General features: G+C 38.6%; 2 protein-coding genes across 8 annotated transcripts in view; one reads left to right on the forward strand and one right to left on the reverse strand.

Moving 5' to 3' along the window:
- cdk11a (cyclin-dependent kinase 11A) overlaps window positions 1-3,759 on the forward strand; it is a 25,719-nt gene extending 21,960 nt beyond the window's left edge. For all 7 annotated transcript variants that reach the window (XM_015387620.1, XM_015387623.1, XM_015387624.1 and 4 more), the window contains 2 exons: window positions 964-1,153; window positions 3,067-3,759. In XM_015387620.1, the coding sequence (XP_015243106.1) occupies window positions 964-1,153; window positions 3,067-3,159 (283 nt within the window). In that variant the 3' untranslated portion in view covers window positions 3,160-3,759. The remainder of the gene's footprint in view (window positions 1-963; window positions 1,154-3,066) is intronic.
- Window positions 3,760-5,987: 2,228 nt separating this feature from the next.
- Window positions 5,988-24,082, reverse strand: mmp23b (matrix metallopeptidase 23B). Its single transcript, XM_015387596.1, has 8 exons — window positions 23,641-24,082; window positions 16,577-16,713; window positions 14,859-14,998; window positions 14,259-14,426; window positions 14,022-14,186; window positions 10,210-10,320; window positions 6,872-6,998; window positions 5,988-6,290 (listed from the first exon to the last, which is right to left on the reverse strand). Exons 1-8 carry the CDS (start codon window positions 23,773-23,775, stop codon window positions 6,116-6,118), a joined length of 1,158 nt encoding a protein of 385 aa, XP_015243082.1. The 5' UTR covers window positions 23,776-24,082; the 3' UTR covers window positions 5,988-6,115.
- Between the last annotated feature and the right edge of the window lie 836 nt (window positions 24,083-24,918).

The following is a 24,918-nucleotide window of genomic DNA, read 5'->3' on the forward strand; positions in this document are numbered from 1 at the left end:
AGTTGATGCATACATCATCTAAACCAGCCAGGCTTTTTCAGGCCGACCCTGCTCTCCCTTTTTTTTTTTAAACTTCCAACTCTGAATTTTATAGTTCTTTTCCCTAAGCAATAACATAAAAAAATTTGCTGCATTACCTTAAAACAAAATAATTATGTCAAGTATTGTTCATTAAAGTTCATTATGTTAGTTATAGAAGGAAAAGACTGGAAATGTTCCCTTTTTTATGCACTTAATGAATTTATATGTGTTAGTTTTTGATCATGGATCGGAACCAGTTCCAAGAAAACCATCCCATTCTAATTCCAGCCGTTTGATTGGTGCATCTCTTATCTGCTGTTGTTTTGGAAATATTATGCTCAATGCTGCAGTAACTCAGCTTCCACTAAAGACTTAGCGAGAATATCTGAGGTCCTGATCTCAAAGTTGTGAAAACTGCTGCTTTTCTCTAATTATAGTATTTATCCTCCAGATGCTAATTATTGAAGGATTTAAATCAGATTTTAGTCCAGTTAGTTTTGTGTCATTTTGCAGAGTTTTGTGTCATTTTGCAGCTGACTGTAGAGCACACGTCAACTTTCCAAGATGATGCAGTTTGAGTAACACCATCAAACTTTGATCCATTTCATTTTTATTGAATGCAGAAACGCTTGGCTGCTATTTATCCTTACAGTTAGCTCAGTGTCACCAACTCTTGCATCATCTGTTGGCCATTTCTTGCCACCATATTTCTGGCTCCTCCACAGAAAGAGGATTCCTGTGTGTTTTGTCTTAGCTTAGAAGCTCTGATTTGTTTTCCAAATGGCCCTAAATGAGCTGACCGCCAAAGTCTGTGATGAAAGCATCGCACAAGTCAGGCACTAAAACCCCACAGTTTTATAATGAGTCCCGTTTACCTCCCAGTCAAAATGAGGGAGATTTTTTTTAAAGATCTTTGGCTGATATCCACTGATTGTTTTCCAGATTCCTTACCTACTGCCCCGGCAAAAGGATCTCAGCTGATGAGGCTTTGAAGCACGAGTACTTCAGGGAGACGCCCCTCCCCATCGACCCCTCAATGTTCCCCACCTGGCCGGCCAAAAGCGAGCAGCAGAGGGTGAAGAGAGGCACCAGCCCTCGTCCACCCGAGGGAGGCCTGGGCTACAGTCAACTGGTAATGACATTAGGCCGCACTTTCTCCATTACACACAGCTACCAGGCTTTCTTAGTGCCGTCTGTGTTAAATAGATTACAGAGCCATGAGCTTCTGCTTTGTGTCCGAGTATTTCCTCCTTGTGTTTTCCAAGATGTGCTCCCTGAAGTTTCTAATGCTTTCTGCAGTGGTCCTGCTCGCCCATATTATTGAACTTTTTCAGCAGCACCTTCAATATTTTCCACCTTTATTTTTTTATTTTGATCAAATCTGATCATTTCAAAACTGTTCATTATTTCATTTAATTTTTTTTATTAAATTTTTTTATATACTTGGAAAAATACCCAAACCCACGACTTGCTGAACCCAGAAATATCAATAACTGTTGTAGGAATTAACTTCCTCATGCCTGGTTTCTTTTGGAAAAACAATAAAAGGGACTCAATAAATACAGGCTCTGCAATAAAAGTATTTCTATTCCTCCCCTCTTTTTTAGATTTTTTTCACTTTACAATCACCAACTTTCATGTTTTTATTGGGATTTTATGCAGTCGATCAACTTAAAGTCACTCTAGTGTTTTTATTTTTTATTTTTATTAAAATGATACCTGATTTATGGAATTATAGCAGATCCGAAAAATGAAGCAATGACTTTCCTCATTCATTATAGAACCACATTAAGCTGCCTGGTAAAGCATCTCCCTACTCTTCCAGGGGACCAAATTACCATTTTTGCTCATTAATCCCAACAAATTTCAGGTTTCTAATTTACTAACCATCTGAAACTCAGAGATGTATATTCTCAGACCAGGGCTTAAAGGTTTGGGTCGTTCTTAGGCTTGGATACTCTGATCTAATCCATTCCATTATAGCGCAGACTCATTCTGGCTTATTTTCCTCCTGGAATTTGAAGCTCTACCCCAGTTTTAGATTTTTCTCTGCTGCCACCAACAGATTGCCTTACAGGAAGTAGCCACATCCATCCTGACCTTTTAATGTGGAGAGGACAGGTTAATTTTCAGACTAAACTGAGCTGAACACTTTCGTCCATGTTTGTTGTTTCCCTCACAAATTATGGCAATATTTCCCTGACATTTTCTGGTATGAATAGTCTCACCACTCATCCATTAAGACCCCATTTGTTTGTCCACCAGAGCTGTGGATCTCTAAAGTTGAACCATTTCAAAACAGTCCAGCATCTCTTAAGCCTGGTTTATGCTCAGAAACCAGGTCGCCTGCGTGTGTGTCGCAGATAGCTTCGCAGGGAGGATAGAAAGGAGGCCTCTGATTGGTCAATTCTACATCTGCTCTACACTATGCATATTTCCTGTTTGGTACCTAATGGCAGAAGCTCTGGCTGTAGTGCCATCCACAAGGCCTCACACACCACAGACACTATCCCAGACACCTATTGTAGCTCTGTGCGACGATCTGTTGGTTTGCAACCAAAGCTAAAACATGCAGTGCCACGGCCAGGCTTTCAGGAACACTCACGGGTAAACTGTTTGTCCTCCGGCATTGGATGAGGGATTGTAGACGGCGAACAAGCTCTTCAAACCAACACACGGACACCCACAATCCTAGCTAGTTTGTGATTGTCTCTCTCGTGTTGTGGTGTGGAATAACATAGCGCAGACCACGCTTCAAAATTGGGAATAAATCAAAAATCTCTGCGTCATACCTGCGACAAGCTAACTGCAACACACTGCTGTGGGAGTATAACCAGCCCTTTAGCCTGAGAGGCGTTCAATGAGTCCATGTCCAGACAGAACAATACTGAAAACAAACACACGGCTCATTTCTCTCATTTGTGTTTCTTAAACATTTCCTTCCATCTAATTAAACTATTTTTTGTTCAGTCTGTTACATCAAATCACATGTTAGTGGTTGAAACGTGAAAATGGAGGGGTCTGACTAATTTCCTTTATCTGCAGGGTGATGATGACCTGAAAGAAACCGGTTTCCACCTGACAACCAGCAACCTGGGAGTCTCAGCTGTCGGCCCCGGATTCAGCCTCAAGTTCTGATCCGGAACCTGCAGGAGTTTTTTTTTTTTTTTTTATCTGCCTCACTGAGAGGATCAAAGCAAAGAGTTCTGGGACTTGTTAGTTTGAAGCCGGACGGTTTGCTATAATGGGTCTGATCAGTATCTGCCAAACAACTGTTATCAGATACTCTGGACTGTCTTTTACAGCGCGACTCATTTTATTTGGAAATCTCTTTATTCTTCTGCGAATTTACAGTTTCCAAAGTGACTGTTCACCCTCTTGAACAGGAATCAACCATTAGAAGTTTGAGTTCTTGTATTTGGTTGTTTTTTTTTCTGGCCTCCTGAACTACTGTAGATTGAAACAGATGCTGTAGGAACCTTCCAGCATTATGTCAGATTTAATGACCAATCTCTGACGTGACGTTTGCCCGACAATGTTTTTATAAGAAATAAAGATTGAAAGTTTGCTTTGTCTGCTATTGTCCCTGTATCCATAAATCCTGTCCAGGCTTCACTGACGGCACCCTGCCAAGAGCAGAAGAAACTTTAGCCACACAGAAGTCCGGTCTGTGGTTCTCACTGAGCAAACGTGATGTAATACAATCCTTTGCACACTCTGTGGCTTTTTTTGTTCTTTTTACGTGAAAAATAAGGCCAGACTCTGGTCTGTCTTTGTTTTTACCCGGTTTTACTACATCAGATTTAAACCAATAAATTCTCTGATTGTGAGCCAGAGCAAAATAAACAGTCCTGCTTCGGTTCCTGCAAGACGGCGTGCTGCTTTCCCTGGATCAGGCCTAGAGAAACCGTCTCGTCCCGGTTTCTCTGTAGACGGCAGTGAATGGAAAAATTCATTAATCAGTTTTATCTGTCCCCTGCCTCCACCACAGCCACTTCTGCAGATTATTACACCTGATGTGTTGAATGAGCTTGGAAAGAGCTGAGAGGAGCTGGCTGCAGAGACTCTGGAGGCAGACTGCTGGCCTCGTTGCGAGGCTAGTAAAGTAAGCTAGACGTCTGAGATGTTCCATGTGCGGTTTTAAGGTCCAGATATCTCAAAAGGCTGTTGAAATCACAGCTCATTTTTTGCTTCAGTGGTTCAGTTTGGGGAGTGTGTAATCACCCTGCATCGGAGAAAATGGCTTCTGGGACTTTTTCAGGCTCAAAAAGAAAACCTCATCAACTGTGTAAACATTTACTTTTAAAAGGAGGGGAGGGGGGTTTCAGTGCTTTTGTTTTTTGGATTGAAATCAGTTCTCCAGTAATTTTGATGACAGGTTTTTCTTCTTTGTTGTTGCAGGAACAATTAAATGCCCAACCCCCCCGATTGAATTAAAAAAGAAGGAAAATTACCCTGCAAAAATCAGTGAAATAACAGTACCGGTAATAGAAAAAAATATAAAAGCAAAAAAAGAATGTAACTATATAGAAGAAATAATAGAAAGTGATTGAATGAGGAAAAAAAATCTTAACAGAGGATCCTCTTAGAAATACATTTTCCATATATTGTAGATGTCTTTACATTTGGTTTGCTGAAGTCTCACTAAGAAAGTGATTCTTTCCATCACAAATATTGATTATATAATTCCATTCCTCTATAACTGGGTTGTCAGGTTTAAGCCATTTCTTTTTTGCTTTTCTTTAAACTAAATTTAATACACCAAATGTAAGTGGTGATACACTTAATTTAAGACATGTTTACTCATTTCTAGATCATTTTTCCAGTGTAGGGACCTGAGTCGCTGATACTTGTTAATCTCAAATCCTGACCCCATCCTGTAGATGTTTGTGCCAACGTTGAGTCCCAACAGCCAAAGCAAAGTATTTTTCCATGAGGTCTGGATCTGGTGAGTCTGTTTGGACCGTAGCCTTAGATTTCTGATCTGTATCAGCCTAGCTTGATTATTAGAGGTGGCTGCAGCTGCTGAATCCTCCACTTATCATGAATTGGTGAGCCCACTCTATGATGATAACCAGGCATTTATTACCAATAGTGCTGACACCCCTCTGGTTATTTCTCTTTCTCAGACCTCTGTTAAACTAATAGATGCTGATAACAGGTTTCAAAAAGGAAAAAAAAATAAATAAATCCAGGTACTAAGGGGGTGACCAACAAAATGTATCTATCTTAGCTGTATGCCATTTTCTTTTGTATTAAAGAGTAGCTAAAAGAAATAGTTCGTTTTATGTCATTTCGACTCTGAGAAACCAGAAGGTCATGAATTACCAATTAAAGGTCACTTTGTACTCAAATTAAATAAATATAACCCTTAAGTGACATTTCTGGGTTGCATAAGATTTATTAGAGGAAACAAAAGTGTGGCACCCGTGATTTGGATAAAAATGATTTCATGACTTGAGTCATTTCCTCATTAAATTAATGTTCTTATCTTAACATATTCAGTATGAAATTATGCTGCTGCAATTGGATGACGAATTCAAGGTTTTTTTTTTTCTCATCTGTACCAATAAATCTGGATGCTGCACTGGAAAAAATTATCTAGAAATAAGTAAACATTTCTTAAATTAAGTTTATTTACCCTTGATTTGAGTAGGTAAATGAGATTGAGATTAGATTTTTTACTAATAAAATAAGATAATTTGATAATATGCAATTGAAATAAGACAATGCAAATGTCTTTTCTTATTTTGAATATAAATTGTCTTGTTCCATTGGCAAAATGTCTCTTATCTTCTCAATTCAAGAACAAATGCACTTATTTTAAGAAAAAATTATTTATCTAGATTTTGATTGTTTCCAGTGTGTTGTATGTTCATGTGACAAAAGAAAAAATGAGCAAGGAAAATAAGTCACTGCAAACCAAAACAATTCCCAACAACAGCTTTTCACGTTTGGGTAGTATAAAACCTTTATTGTTTGCACGTATAAAAAAAAAAAAAAGGATGGACAACTTTTATGAATGATACAAGGTTTATTTTTAATCCGAAATATGTGCCCTAGAGTCCTGTTCGCTGTGCAGCTTAGGAGAGCATCAGAAGCGCACGCGTACCCTCCATGAGTAGTTCGTAAGAACTTTGTCCTTTTTCTTCACGATGCAAGTGTACGTGCCTTCATTGATGGCGTTGGCCACAATGGTGATGTGGTCATTTTTCAGGGAGATGTAGTTAGGGTGAGAGTGCACCAGCAGCTCCCCGTCTTTATACCAGCTGGAACAAAAATCAGGCTTCAGAAACTTCTCAACAGCTGCAGAGGTTTCCAAACTGCCAATTACCCCCCTAAGGTTTTCAACAGCCCAACAACAGAAAGTTAACTAAGGTAGATTACACACTAAATTAAAACACCTCCTCCTTTTTTATTTATTACCAAAACGTACTTCATTTGTTAGCTTTATTTTATTGTGTAAAAGAATTTAATGTTGATATATATATATATATATATACAGGAATTTATATATCAGATTATTCAATAAAACATTATTTAACATAAAAAACATTTACATCACATCAAGGAGTGTTAGCCTAAAGGTAGATTACACACTAAATTAAAACACCTCCTCCTTTTTTATTTATTACCAAAACGTACTTCATTTGTTAGCTTTATTTTATTGTGTAAAAGAATTTAATGTTGATATATATATATATATATATATATATATATATATATTAATTCCTGTCATAATGATTCATTTGATCAGTTAATTTTTTAAACCTCTACAATTCTCTAGAAATTAAATGAACTTCTGTTATAATCATACAGGTTGGACTGATAACACGTCGCTGACACTTACTATACTTTGCCTTTCTTTGATGCGATTTTCTTCCCACAGCGAAAAGTTAGTTTCTTGCCCTCGATGACCAGCTTGTGTTTTGTTCTGGGTGGAGTGGGTGTGGGGGCTGCAGTGGGGAAAGGGAACGCTGCAAAAGGACGAAATGCATTCATAAGCAAAGTACAGAAAATCATGATAATGTCAAATAATTTAAACATGTTTGTGTTATTTTTAATAAGAGAAGGTAAGAAAGAATTATTTAATAGAGATTTCAAAAAGTATCGGAACCCCTTTTTGCACAGAATATCATGTCACTGCCAGGATCTTGGCACTGATGACTGGCTTAATTATTCATTCACCTGTCTAACAATTTCCAGTTTCTCATTACTGCTCTGGTCCACCTGCTTCTGTTTAAGCTGCTTGCTCCCAGTCATCTAGGCCAGATTATTCATGTTCTCTCTAGGCAGTGGTGAGAGTGTTTTTAGAGTTCCTTGTTTTTTTTTTTTGATTATCTGATCCTGACCTGTCTGCCTCTCAACCACTGAGCCTGCTTGTTCCCATCTGAACGGTTTGCCTGAACTGTCTTCGGACTCCTGGATCTCTGAGCCTGCCTGTTCTTATCTTTTTGCCTGACCTGGCTCTGGACTCCTGCATGTTCTCCGGGGCTACAGCTTCCTGGACACTGCGGACGGTGCCACAGTGTCTACCCTGTTTATTGGAAATGGACTGAACTTGAAAACCAGAGGTTCCAGCCTTAGATGCCCTAGCCACTACTACTCAGATCTGCTGGTCTTAAATAAAAGCTTTTTTAGTAATGCCACTGTCTGTCTTGCCTGAATACTGGGTCCTCTGTTCTCAGTCAACTGCTCAATGACACAATGAGTAGCACTGCTGCCTTGCAGCAAGAAGGTTCAGAGTTTGATTCCCGGCCAGGGGTCTTTCTACATGGAGTTTGCATGTTCTCCCTGAGCATGTGTGGGTTCTCTGGCTTCTTCCCACAGTCCAAAAACATGACTGTTAGGTTAATTGGCTTCTCTAGATTCTCCTCAGGTGTGAGTGTGTGTGTGAATGGTTGTTTGTCTCTATGTTGCCCTGCGATGGACTGGTGACCTGTCCAGGGTGGACCCCGCCTCTCGCCCGTAGACAGCTGGAGATAGGCACCAGCACCTCACAACCCCACTTGGGATTAAGCATGTAAGAAAATGGATGAATGGATGTTCTGAGTCACGACAGTTACAACCAGGCTCAGACTGGTAATCTGTGATACCAGGCATTTACCCAGGGGGCCAGTCCTAATTTAAGCATGTGAGGACCGACCCTCCTTAAATCATACTGGCCCCAACACTTACTGTCTGGCTGAAGCACCTACCTGTCAACAAGTAATACAATGGTAACTACCTAAATGATGCATGCAGTATTTAAAGCCCTTCCTTGTCCTGCACATCCTTCTGACGGAGGGCATATGGTGTAATTTTCTATTTCTTCAAACTGTAAAATCATTGCAACAAACTAAATTATAATAAAACTAAACTGCTTTCTTTAAACGTCTTATATTGGGTGGATTTATGTTTGAATATTTTGCAAAAATATGTTGCGGTGCATGATGGGGTTTTGCTTCTAAAGTGTCCATCTTACCAAGTGCTTGCAATAAGTCAAACCTTTTTGAAATAAGATTAATAATTGAACTGGATCTGCTCTTGCTTAGTATATCAATCTCAAAATACAATCCAACAACTTTAAGATTTGGTTACATCGATACTTTTTGCAGTGTCCATTTGACCAAATCCAATATTTTAAGAAAGATTTTTAGATAATTGTTTCACTTGTGACAGATCAATAAAGTTCCATCCTCTCCATTTTTGGTTATAGGGCTTAAAGTGAGATTTTCAAAGGTTAGGGTATTTTTTAAATTACAATAGCAATGGTTTAAACCTCCTTTGTCTTAATATTGCTTGTTTTACACTTGATTTATATAGTAACGGAATGTATTGCACTGGATTTTGTTTAGGGGTGTTAGATAAAGGGAACTAAAGACAGCTGCAGGCCACACTTTTCAGACTCAAATTTGTAAAAAAAAATAAAATAAAAATAAAAGCAAAGAACACATTTTGCAAATGGAAATTTGAAGAAAAAAAAAGTAATCAAGAAATAAATCACTGAAAATGTGAAAAAGGTTAAGACAGTAACTGTTGTTTCATCAGATGTTATTTCTGTTGATTTTTTTCTCACATTTATTTTTCATATTTAACTTTTTCCAATTTTATTTAAAAAAAAAATTTTCAGATTTTCTTTCAGACAGAGTTTACGAATTTTATTCTTTTCAAATTGCATTTCACAGATCTCCTTTTCACTTCGAGCCCGATAAAAATGCTCACTCTTGATGCGCACATTGACCAATACAACTGTTGTTGCTTACATCTATGCAAACCAATAGGAATATGCAATCACTCCCCACTCCAGATGAAAGCATGACCCCCGAAGGGTGATGAAAATTAGTTTAAAAGGATGCAATTTGTACAACGCAATCTGAAAAATAAAATATTAAAAAATAATTACTAATAAATTACACTAAAAACCTTCTTTTGATTAAAACATTTTACAAAATTTCATTTTTTCAAATTTTTTATTTACAAAACATGTTCTTTTTCCTTGCAACAATAATGGAACAGAATTTACTCCATAATGCTGAGCTGCTGGGGAAGCAGCAGTCCTGTCATCATAACCTCCTGGTTTCTGACCAACACATCAGAGCCTCTTGTGATCAGCTCTCAGACTGCTTAAGAATCTCTCATTCTCGTTAACGCCACAAAAATCTCAATTGACCCTGTTTGCCTCTAACCCTCAAGCCACAGTCTGAAATTCCAGCGGTTTGGAGTCGCTCTGGAATTTTCCACAGCCGTACAGTGTCTCCGAAATCAACAACGGGGAACAGATTCCTGCAGACCAGCAATTGTTTCCTTGCTGTCTCTGAACTGTCCCTTGTTGCTGACAAATTCTGTGCAAGTGCAATGATAGTTTAGAGGAGCCATTTCCTGTGGTGCAAGCAGAACATCCACAATAAAACCTAAATAGGTACTCAGATTGCTAATGTGTTGGACTTTAAGCAAAGCAGGATCTGCTGAGACGCAGCCAACAGGTACCAATTCTGCTGAGCCTCCTGGGAAAGACTTCCCCTGTGCAGAAATACAATCTAATCTCCACTTAAATCGGGCACTTAAATCAACTCCATCAGAGCTCTGAGAGGTTGGACCTGTTGGCTCCAGCTGTTCCATTGGCAAACAGTTCACAGTAGCTCCTTACGCTGTGAAAGCTTTCTTTTTTTCTCCCTGGAGTGCTACTCCTGCTTTCTGCGGCCTTACCGTAACAGAAATCACAGCTGGAGGGGCAGTGTCTCTGCATCAGCCTGCGTCTGCTGTCGCAATAGCCTTTCCGAGCCCAGGCAGGACAGATAAATAACCGGTCCAAACATCCTGGAAGAGAACGAGGGATGGATTTAGGAGGAGAAGCTCCAGACAGCAGTTTTCAGTCAGCAGCAGAAAGAAATTGGATCTCCAATCGGCTTTTCATGCCAGCAAAAATGACTCACTGTAATACATGCTAATGATGACTCATGAGTTTATACAGTGTGCATTAATGCCACGTTGGCTGTCAGTGTCAAAGACAAACACGGTGGTCTGCTTTCCCTATTGGTCCGGATCCAAAAATGCGTCACTGCATATCATACGGCTGGTTTTAACATGTTTATCTAGGGGTAATTCTTCTAATTCCAGGATCAGAGAACAAAATGTTTCAACTTTTCAACATTCTTAGATTAAATCTATCAGTTTGTTAATGTAATCCCCTTCTTTTGCCAGCAATCCCTACAATTATTTTGGGCCTCATAAGAGGCTGCCATCTGTCATGACAGTTGAGTTGGCGTTTTGAGATGCAGATCGCTGAAAACAGACCTGGGATCTTTAAAATGACGGCGTTGATTAATCAGACGTATGGGATGGTCTCAAACCAGGTGAAAGATGGAGAAACAAAACTGCTCTTTATGCGCTTATCTTGTTTCATGGAATCCAAAATATTTGTAAAAATAGGGCCTATCTGGCACTGTTTGGTAGCTATTTTTCTAATCCCAGAAATCTATTACATTGTTAACTTTTGTATCCAGGAAGGAGAACTGGAAGTCCTGCCTATTGGCTCCAATTCTTTAAGGACCTCTTAGAGGAATTAAAGAGTCCAAAATGCGCCAGTGATCTGTAACACAACTTTACTAGTGAGCTCTGACCACGCACACAAACACAGACAAAAAAAAAAGCAGATTTTAAAATTATTTTTATTCTACCGAACTTTAGAAATATGTCAAGTTAATTCATCAGAATATATATATTTTTGCCATTCTGTTCCTAATAAATGAACAGAACTAAAAAGCTCTGAGTCGCCTGCTGTATGCTGCTTACAAATATGCTGTTCACAGTAGGCTAACTGTGGTTTAAAAAAAAAAAAAAAGAAAGAAACTCAAATATGTGTAATAGATATTGTTCACTTATTTTCCACATGACTGTTCAAACAGCTAAGTTTGTCTCATCAGAAACAGCTGGAAAAATAAGTCCACGGTCCCATGTCACCGTTGGATACTATCTGATGTGTATGACAGGTCAAATAAAAATTCAGTGCTTAGCATAAAAACCTGTCATCATAGAGGAAATGATTACCTTCACTGACCTCCACTATTTTTCTCTTTCCTTCACAAACTCTCTCTTTGACTACGATCTACTGATGCATGCCGGTGTATTGAACGTAGTCTAAAGCTCTAATGTCAATGAAGCATGTATGTCTCTTTAGATATGCTCCTGTTGTTATGCACAACTAGTGTATAATGTATAGATATCTTTATATAATTGGTTTGTTTTCAGGGGGAGTGGCAGTCTAGTGGTTAGGGCATAGAGCTTGGAATCCTGAGGTTCTGAGTTCGAGCCCCACAACCTGCAACTCTGGGTCTCTGAGCAAGAGCCTGCTCCCTAGGTGCCCCACGGTGGCAGCTGGTAAATTTCTCCAATGTACGATCAATAAAGTTAAATTATTATTATTATGAAAGGAAAAGCTTACTTCCAGGCTGTAAACCTCATTGTTCTATTTCCGTTTAAAAACTTATCCAATTAGAGAGTAGGTTGTTCTCTAAGTTTTACTTTCACTTTCAAGCATCTCATATGCTGAAGTGAGTGAGGTGTCTGGTTGACTCTGTTGCAGGGGTGTACATGTACTGTACACAATGGGTGTGAGAAGTCCAGAAATGTGTGGCACCCAGTTGATGATGGTGCTACAATGTTAAATGCATAGCAAGGTGATCTGATAATAAATGTTTATAATATTATAATATTTATAATTTTTTATAATATATATTATAATATTTATATTATAATATTTATAATAATAAATAATTTTTCATTTTCTGATACAATGCTGTTATTTTAGCTTTTAGAATTGGCCGATACAGATATTGACCTGATACAATACTTGCACAACTCATATGCATCCGCATTTTGGCATTTACGTAATCATAGTTAGTTACTTTAACACAACTGTTTTATGTCCTACCCTGCTAACATGAAACAATTGGGTTAAAGTATGATAATTAAGTAAATGCCAAAACTGGTTGCATTAGTTTTTATTTTATTTTATAAATGTATTTATTTATTTATTTTACTATTATTACTTATTTTATCCTACAAATTTTAGAAAAGGCTGGATCAAGTAATATAACTAAAACTGGGAGTAAAAGTTAACAAATAAAGGTATGATTTTAGAGACCATTTGATAGAGCCAAAAAACGATTTTTGGCAAATATGGAACCAATATCCGATATTTATATCAGATTGGAACGTCCCTACACAAACTAGACATGAAAGGAATATTCTGCAGGTAAACCATGAAATATGAGAACACCTTTAGCAATAAGCAGACAGCTTGTTTACTCATTTTTATCTAACTACAGATTCTTGGCATTAGTTTCCCCCCCGACTTTCATGGCTGCTCAAATTATTTAGATTTTTTTCACTGTGAAATGAAAATATTTCTTATCTCTTTATGCAAGACCAATATAGTATCTACAGTTTTATTTTTTCAATGATTAGACAACAGATAAAAACACTATTCATTATTGGTGCTACTTTATAGCTCTCCTCACCTTCCAAGGTAATTAAACAATTTTCATTTTGTTCAGGGTGAATAAATGTCCTAAATATATTGTGGAGGATTTTCACAAATTTTATAAAAGACCCGCCTTTTCCACTTAAAAAAATGCACATGCACGACCCTGTACCCGCTCCCAAGAGGGAAAACCTATTGAATGCTTGTGAGAGCGTGCATGAGTCCATTTCTCGTGCACGCTCTGCTTGAAAGTTGCTGTTTGAATCGCTCTTACAAGTTTACTTTCCAAAAGAAAGTGAGCAGTTTTTCCACGATTGTCAGACTCACCACCAGTAAGTGAAAATTCGAGGACGAGCAATGGGGACGGCCTTACATATCAGCAGAATGATTGACAGTTACAAGGACCACTTATTTTGATGATCCACCCGGAAAACAAACGTCCTCCATTATATATTTAACTAGTAGCTGGGTCACACAATGTTTGAAGAAGCCAATTTTAGCTCCCCTGAGAGCTATCGCTAACTTACCAGCAGCTACAATTACAATGATATTTAGCTTTAATTTAGCTTCTACATCTTGCATTTTCTTTTTTAAAAATAGAAATCCAATAAGTCTAAATAAACTTTCTCGTAAACAAATCTTCGGCCAAATCAAGAGTAGCAACAAAAGCTTATGAAGAGGCAGCGCTGCACTGATCAATGTTCCAAACAAACAGGATATTCTGACACTTTCTCTGGCAACTGATGGAAAGAATGTTAAAATGGTGTAAAGGAAAATCTTTAGCCACTTTAAAATTCTTGAAGTCCCCCAGACTGTGGATGCTTTTAAATGTGGCCTTAAAACTAACCTTTTAATTGAACTTGTGCTCTTTTACTTATTGTCTTTGTTTCTTTTATCTTTTTTACTTGATATACTACACAGCGCTTTGGGATTTGTATAAATATAAAGTGCATTACAAATCCAATGCATTATTAAAACCATCCTAAATGTCGGCAGCCCATGGCTAATTCTGACAGTGATGTGACTACAAATGTACCGTAGAGACGGTGCAGACCCCAGACTTCGTCCTGGGTGATCCGCTTGCGTCCTGTCAGAGTAGCGTTCAAGTGCATTATAGCTTTCGGGTCCATAGAGTGCATGAGTCCGAGGACGTGGCCGATTTCATGAGTTGCCACGTGGACAAGATCCGTCAGCCAAACTCCTGAAACAAGAACATAATGGCCATTTGTCGTTTGCTTAATCATTATTTGCAGTTACAAAAACGGGGTCCTGCCTTTCTTCCAGCTGAAGCGCATATCTCCCAAAATCCAGTATTCGCTGTCATCAAAGTGGATCTCACCCGTTGGCGGGAAGAAGGCGTGAGCCAGTTCACCTGTGATGCCGTCAAAACAGTGGTGCAGGTAGGACTGCCAGCAGTCCGTGTGGTTGACCGGGTAGAAGCCTGCCAAAGCCGAGAGAGGAACACATACCTCTTAGTCAAAGAGGGAAACCCACAACCTATTATTTCTGCTCTCTGTGGACTACAGTGGAGAAATTATGATTTACTGAAGACAGAGAGTTCTTTGCAGAGGCCTCACCCTGCATGATGACAGCCATACCTCTACCTGTCACTAGCAATTTATGCTGGGACTCCAATTTAATTCCAGAAGGATGAATAATGCATAATTCACAATGATTTGCCATGGAAGTTGTCAAGAATTCAGTATTTTTCTTTTCTGTCATCATTATATATAGCACTGAATGTAGGCTTTGTACTACAGTACGGCACAACGATAAAAAAAAAGGAAAGAGTAAAGCATAACTCTCAACCTGGGAGCCAAGCAACATCTGTTGGAGTCTAAAACAGCTGCATGCAGGGAAAGTGAGCACTCACCGATCTTAATGTCTGCCTCCTCGTCCGCTGGCACCTCTCTGAATGAGAACGGCGAGACGTCGCTCCACAGGCCAAAAGCCCTGGCAATGCCTCGACGCGTGTCGCTGGCATTTATCAGGTTTGTAGGAAAAGACAGCAACCTGTTGGGAGGCGGCGTGCAGTTAGCGCTGCTCTCTGTACACATTCATCACAGCAGCTGAGGAGTCAGTCAAAACACAGCAGCTACTGTTCACACCAATTCCCACAAGCACTACTGAGTACAGCTCCATTACTTCATCTGCTTGTACATCTCAGCCAGGCTTAGATCAGTGCTGAGACTTTTAATGAAGGTTATGTATTAATCGGATTGTCTGCTGTTAGCTTAAGGGTGTTTTAAGATCACTGCAGATAAACTGTAGTACCTTCTCCAATTAGGTTTAATTAAAGAGTTTATAGGGGGACTAGTAACTCAAGAAAAATTTAAATTGGTGAAGATTTGAGTAGTTTTTGAAGGTAATCATGCAAAATGTAGAGGAAGATGTAGGTGGAAAGCATTTTAGTGAGTAGAGTGTATTGGACTATAAAAAGAAAATAAGCTTGACTAATTCAAATATTCATGCTTTACTTCAAGTATTTATTTGCTTTTAAAGATCTTTCTGCAAGACTAATAAACCGTAGTGTTGTGTCGCTGATGAATAACGATGAGACCATATTATAAATGTCTTGTCTAAGTCTGGATTCTATTTGTATTTTGATCTTCTTTAAATTCTACCACAAATGTTTTTTTTTTCCATGTAAAAAATGAGGATTCAACAATTTCTTCTCCTCTGTAGCAAGGCTCTGGAGACAAGATAAGAAAACTCTAGAAAGAAACGACTCCCGTGGCAAATGCATGTTTTTTTGCTTTAAGAGATTACTCAACCTACCTAAAGTTTGGTTGACTAAGTTAGCGTTTGGCTATGTGTATGCTACCTGCACAGTCATCTGGTTTACCCAATTTCTTTGTTACCAGTTTCCAGATTTATTAGATGTGTAATATCATGTCACTGGTGGTTTCTTTACTTATAAATTTGTATTTACCTAAATGCTGCAGCAGGGCAGATGACTGAAGAAGGCACACCTCTAGGTTAGCTTACTAAGGGACACAACTCAATGTTATACTGCATTTGCATCATATTTATTTTGCACAGCACTGAATATTTCCTTATTAATGCCCTTTTGCACCATAATTGTTTTTACACTGGTTTTCCTTTTCCCCTGTACTTTTTACATGATGATCACTGTAGTATTTTATACTGGTAATGTTCATTTCACTGTTGTAAGCTTTAAGCAACATCATTTTGTTTTGTATACACTGTGTGTATCAAAAAAATGACAATTAAGTTTGCCTAAGTCTAAGTCTAAGGAATTGTTACAATAATCTTAAAAATCATGCAATATTAGATTAGATTAGATGAGCTTTATTGATCTCACAGGAGAGAAATTCACTGGTCACATGTTGGCATAGTAATTAAAGAAGGTGCAGACAAAAAGATACATTAAGAATAAACAATATATATACAGTATATCAAGGTATTGATATACTGTACATATATTGATGAATATATTGATATAGTAGTTTTGGAATCTTTCTGCTTCCATTTTGGTTACATCAAAGTCTTGGTCGTGTCTCAGATTGTGGGTCTAAAATACAGCAGTACTTGTTTGTGTTGATAAGGACACAATGTGAGAGTAAATACTTGTATGTTAGCTTGAACTTGTCCCATTTGAGCTGCTCTGGGGTCAGGGTGTAGCGCTTGTTCCTGGACAGGTTGAGGACTTGTGAGCGCGCCTCTTTGCGGATCCCGATGAGCAATATGGTGGTGTGAGCTTCTTCCTTGGACAAAGAAAAAACCTTTAATGTTTCACCTTATGGAATGGACAGCAGATAAAAATAGAATGAAAGTAAAGACGATCTTTCCTCTACATCTTTACATTCAATAGCAGGCGCAGAGATGTGCAACAGTAAACAGCTTTGGCTCTGAGCAGAAATTTGAAGTTTAGTTCTGCTTAAAAGGTTATAAGCAGGGAGGTCCTGATTGTGTTTATCAAAAGGTGTACAATCTTGTTAGCAGGCACAAAGCTTATCTACAAAGCATGTGCAAATTGAATTGCATGTGTAAAACCAGTGAAATATCTAGTGCAACATTTCTGTGCCTTAGGAATATACACACAGACGTAATTTACAGGGGGGTTACGGGGGACATGTCCCCCACACTTTTTCAAAAGTCAGTTTTGGTCCCCTGCACTTTTTACTGTCCAAAAACAAAATTTAGACCCAGACCCTTGGTCTCAGACTTCCTCTCTTTAGCTGTTGCTTAGACGAGGAACACCACCTACATTCCTCATCATGCTGTTCTTGGATGTGGATCGTCTTTATTCGTGGAAAATGTAACAAACCCATCCGTCTGGCGGCTGTTAAAGGTTTAATTTGATTTGCAATATATGCAAAACAATTTCACGCTGGAGTACACAGACCAACGTCATGCACTAGGACCAAGAGAAAAACCAAAGCTCAAGCTGAAACCCGCTTCCCTGAGTTTCTTATGTGATTGGCTGTCACCGATGTCACTCATGAGAAGGTCACTTTACAAACATCTGGTGCGCCACTGAATCTGGTCTGTGATTGGATGGTCACAGCGCTGCTACTGTAATTAGAAAACTGTAGGGTTGCAAGCCTCGGTCTCTGCTTTCCGGTACGTTTTGGTTGGATTTTAGATAAAATAACCAGGAGTTACGGTCTTCTGGAGTCTGCTGCTGCAAATTAGGTATTTTTTCTTCACATTTGGTCATGAAGGGTTGTAATATTAGGTGTATTAAATTACTCAAATCTTTGAACTGGTGGGTGTTTGTGTGTTTGTTTATTGGACTTGCAGGTGTCTGAAAAAAGAAACAGAGACATTAAGAGACTTATTTAAAAGTCAAAGTGTGTGAGCTGTGTAACACCCCTCCTAAAACACCTTCACCGATAAAGCAGCAGATCCACTTTAAGATCCTCCAATGAATTATAAAGCTTTCCATAACCTTGTAAAGTATAATTATTTTATGAAAAAGTGCAGATAAATTAAATGTATTATTGTTATATATTATTATTATCGTCTAAAAGTATTTGTTTTTAATCCACATGGATTGTGGCACTCCTGATTGTCAAATTGTTCACGTTGTGCATCCATATATTTTTATCAGGTGAGGGATAGCAGAGATGCAAGAGAAAATGGAGGAAACAAACACAGAAGAACTACTAGAAAACACGCCAAACTTGTATATAATAGTTAAATTAAAAAAAGTACTTGCACCCCTCCCCACTTCTGAAATCAAAATTTCATCCATGAATAAACAAACAGTAGTCTAATCATGAAACTGATCAAAAGGATATGAAAATGTGCATACTTAAAACAGGTAGAATGATTTATCAAACCTGAAACTGATCACTTTTGTTCATTTTAGCATCTTAGAAAGTCTGGTAAAAACTCTGTAGAACAACCGTCTGTGGCCATTATAGCCACAAAGGAGGCATTGGCAAAATGAAAGATGACGGAGAGTCTGTGCATATGTGAACACATCTGGACTGCCAGAAATAACAAAAGCTGAATAATATTAGTGGGAAAAACACATGTGCACACATAATGCAGCCATAAGCAATTCTATATGCAATTGAACCAAAACTAGACACCATGGCTGATATTAAATATATTGTCACAGAGCCTGTAAAGGGTGGGCAGTTAATCTGGTCATCTCTGAGTCGTGGTAAGAGGGATTTTTTTCCTCTTCCAATGGTGTTTTACTGGCTCTCAATGAAGCTCAATTATGAGCAACAAAATTATTGTTGGCCTAACTTTGTTTAGAGAATGTTGAGTCAGTCGGGTGCTATGCAGAGTTGTGTGGAGGTAGATTCAGCTGTTTAGAATGTAATTTGGAATTAAGGAGTTTTTCCTGGACTAGCTAAAACATTGTCCAAGTTTTACAACTGATAAATAACCTTTTAATGTCTTTTGTCATTTTCATCTTTATTTTTTTTTTCATTTCATTATGTTTGTAGTACTTTAAGTTACTTAAGTAAAGTGCACTTCAAATAATATTCATAATTTTCACTTATTTTATTCTGTTTATTTAGTCTGTGGGGTTTTAATGATTTTTGCCATTATCTCCAACTACATGGCTTAAAACTTAATCTTGCTTTTATGGCCACTGTCAAAATACCAGTTGCACACATGATTTACTTTTACAGGTTTACATATGCAATCCCCACAGTTCATCTGCAAGAGATGTGAATTTTTTTTTTTTTTTTTTGCCCAAAAAAAATCCTTTTCCATTGTGTTTTACACAGTGGAAAATGATACAGGAACAGTATTTCCTGTCAAGATAGCTGCCTCATATTAAAGTGTAGATACACTGAAGCCTGGAATGTATTATACCAAGGCAAACGTTTTTGTCACTTTAATTCAACACGTAGGCTTCTCTTTTTTAAATATAAGTGCAAGAGGCATCATTGTGAAAAACTTTTTTAGTTTAGCAAAAAGTTGCAAGCCCTTCTCAATACCTACTGTACAGGCTCGCTGTATTCGCATATCTTTACTTGAGCTACAACTCATCCATATCTCTTTGACCATGCCCTGACCTTTGACTCGCTCCAGAGTTTCTCAACTGGATTTAAGTAAGGATTTGGTCTGAATAAACAACAGCAAAACATTGATGCTTATGTCTGCTAAACACCATACCATTGTTATGTATTTTGGATTGTGGTGCTGAAATGTCCAAGGCTGAGTTTCTCTGCAGGCTGCCTGTTGGAGATAATCTTTATCTGCTGCTCTTTTTTCATGGTACCATTTACTTTGATTAGCTCCCTTGGGCCAATGGCTGAAAAAACAAACCAAAAGCATCAGGTTCCCACCGCTATGTTTGCCATTAAGGACAAAGTTCATAGGGTTGATGGCTTCTACGTTTTTATAACAAATAAAGGATACATCATTGTGGCCAAACAATTATTCTTTTGTTTAATATGACCAGGAATTAAAATTGTATTTGTCCAGGTGAATATTTGCAAAGGTCTGGTGTTTGTCTTAGACAAATGGTGTCGTCTTTGGTCGGTGTCTGAGGAACCCAGTAGTGAGTCGTGTTTTGGACTGTCTGCCTTGAGACGTCGCCACCACCAGATCTCAGATTCACCATGACGGCCTTGATGGTAATGCTTAGATTTTATTTCTCCTGTCTTGCCAGCACACAGGTGTCCAATTTAGCTTCTGAGCAAAATCCTCTAAAAGGTGTGTAGAACGTTATGTATTTCCTAATAATAAGCTGCACTGTAACCAATGGAAAAATGAAGGATTTTCGTTATGGACTCAATGCCTTTCCCTAACTTGTGTGTAAGATTCTCCATGAGCTTATCTATCTTAGCCATGATTGTACAAAGAAAATAAAAAACCAGCTGCAGAGAGCTGCTAGGCTTGGCCTCTCTAACCTACATCCTGTGTAGTTATTGAATTCAGGTGATCCAGCCATAATAAAGCATGCATTATAATAAGGCATGCTTTAGTGCAATAATGCATAATGCATTCTGTTTCTGCAAACATCTATGGAAGAATGGACTGCCTGCTCTCAGGAGCTCAGTGAATTCCAGTTGGTAAGATGATATGATGCCATCTGTGCAATAAGTCCAGTTGTGACATTTCCTCCTAAATAAATGTTCCAGTTGTTAGTGCCATTATAACAAAGTAGAAGCTATTAGGAGGGACGGTAACTGAGCCATGATGTGGTGGGCCACATAAAATCCCAGAGCGGGTCAGCAGATGCTGAGTATAGTCAGTAGCTAAAGACCTCCAAACTTGATTTTGGCCTTCAGATTAGCACATAAGCAGTGCATAAAAGCTTCATGGAATGGGTTTCCATGGCTGAGCTGCTGCATCCAAACCTTACATCACCAAGTCCAAGGCAAAGTGTTGGATCCACTGGTGTGAAGCATACCAACACTAGAGTCTAAAGCAGCGGAGACGTGCTTTGGAGAGACGAATCATCCCTGTGTGTAAAAAACACCTGTTTGGTGACATCATTTTGTCCACTGTGAGTGAGGCTGTGGTCTCAGAACTACAGTACATCACTCACATTTAATATCATTATTTGTTCAATTTAACTTTATACTTGACAAGATAATTCAGATTTTATGATAAATTGCATTGTGGGCTTTTAAACCAATAATTTGTCCTCCTGCAGCTGCACACCGCTGCTCATCAAGCTGACATACAGCTACAAAACTCTTGCCTTGTATTTCCTGTGTGGCTTTGTCTGGTCAGAGAACCATGCTTTGATAATGATAAATGGTGCATTTTGTTTCTGTGAATCATCATGTTGTAATGAACTTCCTCCAGATTGTTAGTCACATGCAACGCTCTCTGTAGTGGTACCTTCTCAGGATAAAATAGGAAATCTATATAGCAAAAAAAAGTATCAGGGCACCCTTTATTTTGCATTCCACACCTTATCCTCTGGATCCTGTTTCTGATTTTCCCAGTCAAGAGGGATACATGATTTCCTTTCCAAAATAGTCCAACAGGGACAGACCCGTTCTGGTGTGGAAAGTGATAATGTCGATCACTCTCACTGAAGAATGCTCCCTTTCTTCTGAATTTCCTCCACTAAATACTCCACTCACCTCGTCTGATGCACCACAGTCATGGACTCTGTGTGACTTATGAGGTGTTTAATGTATTCAGGCCAACTCTGTATTCTCTGTGCACCATGTCGCTGCAGACGGACACTCATGATTTGACTCAAATTAAGATGAACTGGGGAACCGTGGGGATGGAAGCCGGCTGTCTCTAGACTAAACCCTGAAGCCATGACTGAGCTTGCAGACCAAAACATGCGAGGAGATGTCTCTGAGGATTTGAGAGGGAGAGTCTGGAATAGTTTAGCCTCAAACTGCTAAACGAGGGATTATGGTTTTCATTCCTCATGTCAGACACAGAAGAATTTCATTTTCGGCAAATTGTTGCATTTTGGATATAATTGAAAACACAATTTGTTTATTGTATTTCCTCTTCATAGAGCACACCGAGTTCCTTCCAAGAACTGACTTTTTTTCTTCTTCATATTTTGTCATTCTATAATCACAAACTTTGGGTTTTGTATTAGAGGTTTATGAAACAGACTAAAATACATCAGCACATAATTGTAAAGTCAAACGATGACAATGCATGCTTTTTAAAACATTGTACAACTAAGAATCTAAACAGTGTGCAATTTATTTGACCTTCTTTACTCTGATGTCCCAAAGATTAAGACTACTGCCTTTATGGCACAATGCCAACCCTACAGAGAGCAAAAAAAAAAATAAAAAAAAAAATCTACCCCTTATGGAAGGGGTGGTAAAAATTGACAAAAAACAATAGGGAGTGCTTCTTGCTATTTGCCACAAGCAATTAAAGGGGGGGACAGTGAACAGCTGGAAGAAAGCTTTCTGGTCAGATGAGTTCAAAAGTGAACTTTTATAACCACATGCATTATGCTCTATGAGGTTAAACAGCAGTACTTCACATTTCCCACTGTTAAACAAAGGGCCAGATTATATGGTCAAAACTTATATCACAATACATTTTTTATTTCAGTCAATCTGATATAATTTCAATATTAATATGAAAAAATAAAACCCAATACCATAATGCTTTAAAAACAAACAGAAAATAAATAAAATACATAAAATCCTGTAAGTTAGTCAGTGAAAAAATGCCGCTTAATGAATAGTGAAATATCAGAAATGGGTTTAAAGTCATATCACTGATATTGAATTAAACTATATTGCAATATATATATTGATAGTGAAATATGGTCCAGCCCTATCTAAACACAGTGGTGGCTGAGTCATACTGTGTGGATGGTTTTATAAATGTGAAGGTTTTTAAATACTACAGACTGGAGTGGAGGTGCATTGTTCAACACAACAACTCTAAACATTCAGCCATGTCTACAGTCTTATAATGTAATTTTCTATAAAAACAGATTAGTATTCTATTTCCCATTAAATCTCCAAATCAAATTCAGTAAAATCAGTGGTTGTGATGGGGAAAACAAATCATAAAGAATCTATTCTTCAATGGATGTGAATATTTTTATAGAACAAATTGAGCTGAATTTGTAAAGCTTATCTAACACAATTCATGACTGACAGCTAATAGGAATGTGTGTTAAAGGAAATTACACAAAACTGTCCCTCAGGCTCTGGATCACAGTGGGTGGCTGGCAAGAAGTGAAGTAATGTGGAGGGGAACAAAATTTTCCTATCCACTGAAGACATTACCTTACAAGGATCCACTTTGTTGCAGAAACTAATTCTGGTATTCATCTAATTTCAGCTGAGCAGAACTTTAACTGGATCTGAAGTCTATTACCAAAATTAAGTGATTCCATCTGTTGATGCTTTGGTAATGATGAGGCTGCACAGTTAATCCCATTTAAGGTATTTCATAATATGTTATAAAAAGAAAACAGGATATGATCTGATCCCAAATGAAGATGTTAGGAAATTATTAAATATAACAAATGTGTGGCATTCATAAGCTTTTGTAATATTTGTATATGTCATTTATTTTCAAAGATTCTAAATTAGGTTTAAAATTCCTAGATTCGCAATAACTTGGGGGATCAAAGTCATAAATGATTTATTATCTTGAAAACCAAATAGCCCTCGTTTTTCTGTCTTTTGAGACAAAATGCATAACAGTGTAATCAGAAGTTGAATTGAGCCCCTGCAGGTCAGCAGGTGACAGCATACCTCTAACCTCCAGGAGGGAAACGCGGTGGATGGATGCATCCCAGCAAACAGAAGGCTGAGCAGCGCAGCGGCCAGCAGAGCAGCGGAGCACCAGTCACCGCTGCGTAAACCTCCGGAAGTCCAGCAGCTCGCCATGGTTGCAGCAGAGTCACACTTTGGGGATAAACAGCCTCTCAGCTAGGAAACTTCAACCACCGATGCCCACCGGGTGCTACTTCTCGGCCATTGCGCGCAACTTTGCGTAGCTCCTGTCACACAGTGCGGGTGCGCAGTCCAGCCTGCGGACCGCGTAATGAAAAGCGCAGACAGCACATCAGCTCTGCTCTGCTCGCTCTCTTCCGCTCAGCACGCGCGCCAGCGGGCTGGATCCACACAGGACAGGGGGTCAGTGTCGAGACGATCTAATGAAAACCAAACGTGCTTTCCGTCGCGCCACTGCTTCCAACCACGAGACCTCACTAAAAGCACTATCAGATGGGTAGCTCTGCTTTTTTCATCTCTGTTGTTTATGTAATGCTGCTGAAGGGGGAAAAAATCTCTACTTTTTCCAGACATTTCGGCAAAAAAGAAAAGAAAACACCAGGAGCGCTGATATATTATTAAAGCGCTGAGGGGCCTGGTGCACTCTTCCTCTTCACCTGACTCAAATTTTAGTCCAACAATAAAAATAATCTCTAATAAAGGACACACTTATATTCATATCATTCCTGGGGCTAAACCTGTACTTTATGGGCATCAACTGTAGTCCCATGGGACTTTGCTGGGACTGATGAGTTTTAAATAGAAATAACATGTATTGAATGCACTTCATAAATGTAGATATTGAGCTAGACGTGTGTTTACATATAGTTTGTGCACTTTATCTGGGCATTATACAGTTTTTAAAATGTTACATGAATATTGTCTTTATTTTTTGCACAGTAATCACATGTATCCTTTGTCTTTCGCATGAAAATCAAATATTGTCATGATGGGGTTAGGCGATCTGACCCACATGCAGAGAACCACTCACAGTGATCAGTTCAGGGACCGTAGGTAATTTGACCGAGGCTTGAATATTACTGGAGAGGGACTCACATTTGAGGGGGCTCTTGTCAATCCTTGAATCCAGCTTGTGTGGGGTTGATCCAGAGAAGTGGGAACTCGTTGGAGGGCGGACAGATAGACAAGCATTGGACCCAGAGGAGTAAAGGAGCGGACTGTCACTTGGATTTCCGATGAGGACTTGAACGGATCATGTGGAGGTTTTCCCCTGCTCAGTGTGTACTCAGCTAATCC

Source organism: Cyprinodon variegatus, unplaced genomic scaffold (genome assembly GCF_000732505.1).
Source record: "Cyprinodon variegatus isolate N-32 unplaced genomic scaffold, C_variegatus-1.0 Scaffold399, whole genome shotgun sequence".
NCBI lineage: Eukaryota > Metazoa > Chordata > Actinopteri > Cyprinodontiformes > Cyprinodontidae > Cyprinodon > Cyprinodon variegatus.

Excerpts from the sequence above, each read along its gene's own strand:
- mmp23b (XM_015387596.1), bottom strand. The coding sequence starts at position 23,775 with ATGGCGAGCTGCTGGACTTCCGGAGGTTTACGCAGCGGTGACTGGTGC. Across the intron at positions 14,999-16,576 it reads AAGTTCAAGCTAACATACAA|GTTGCTGTCTTTTCCTACAA; the intron begins GTATTTACTCTC and ends GCCTCCCAACAG. Across the intron at positions 14,187-14,258 it reads GCGCTTCAGCTGGAAGAAAG|GAGTTTGGCTGACGGATCTT; the intron begins GCAGGACCCCGT and ends TTCTTGTTTCAG.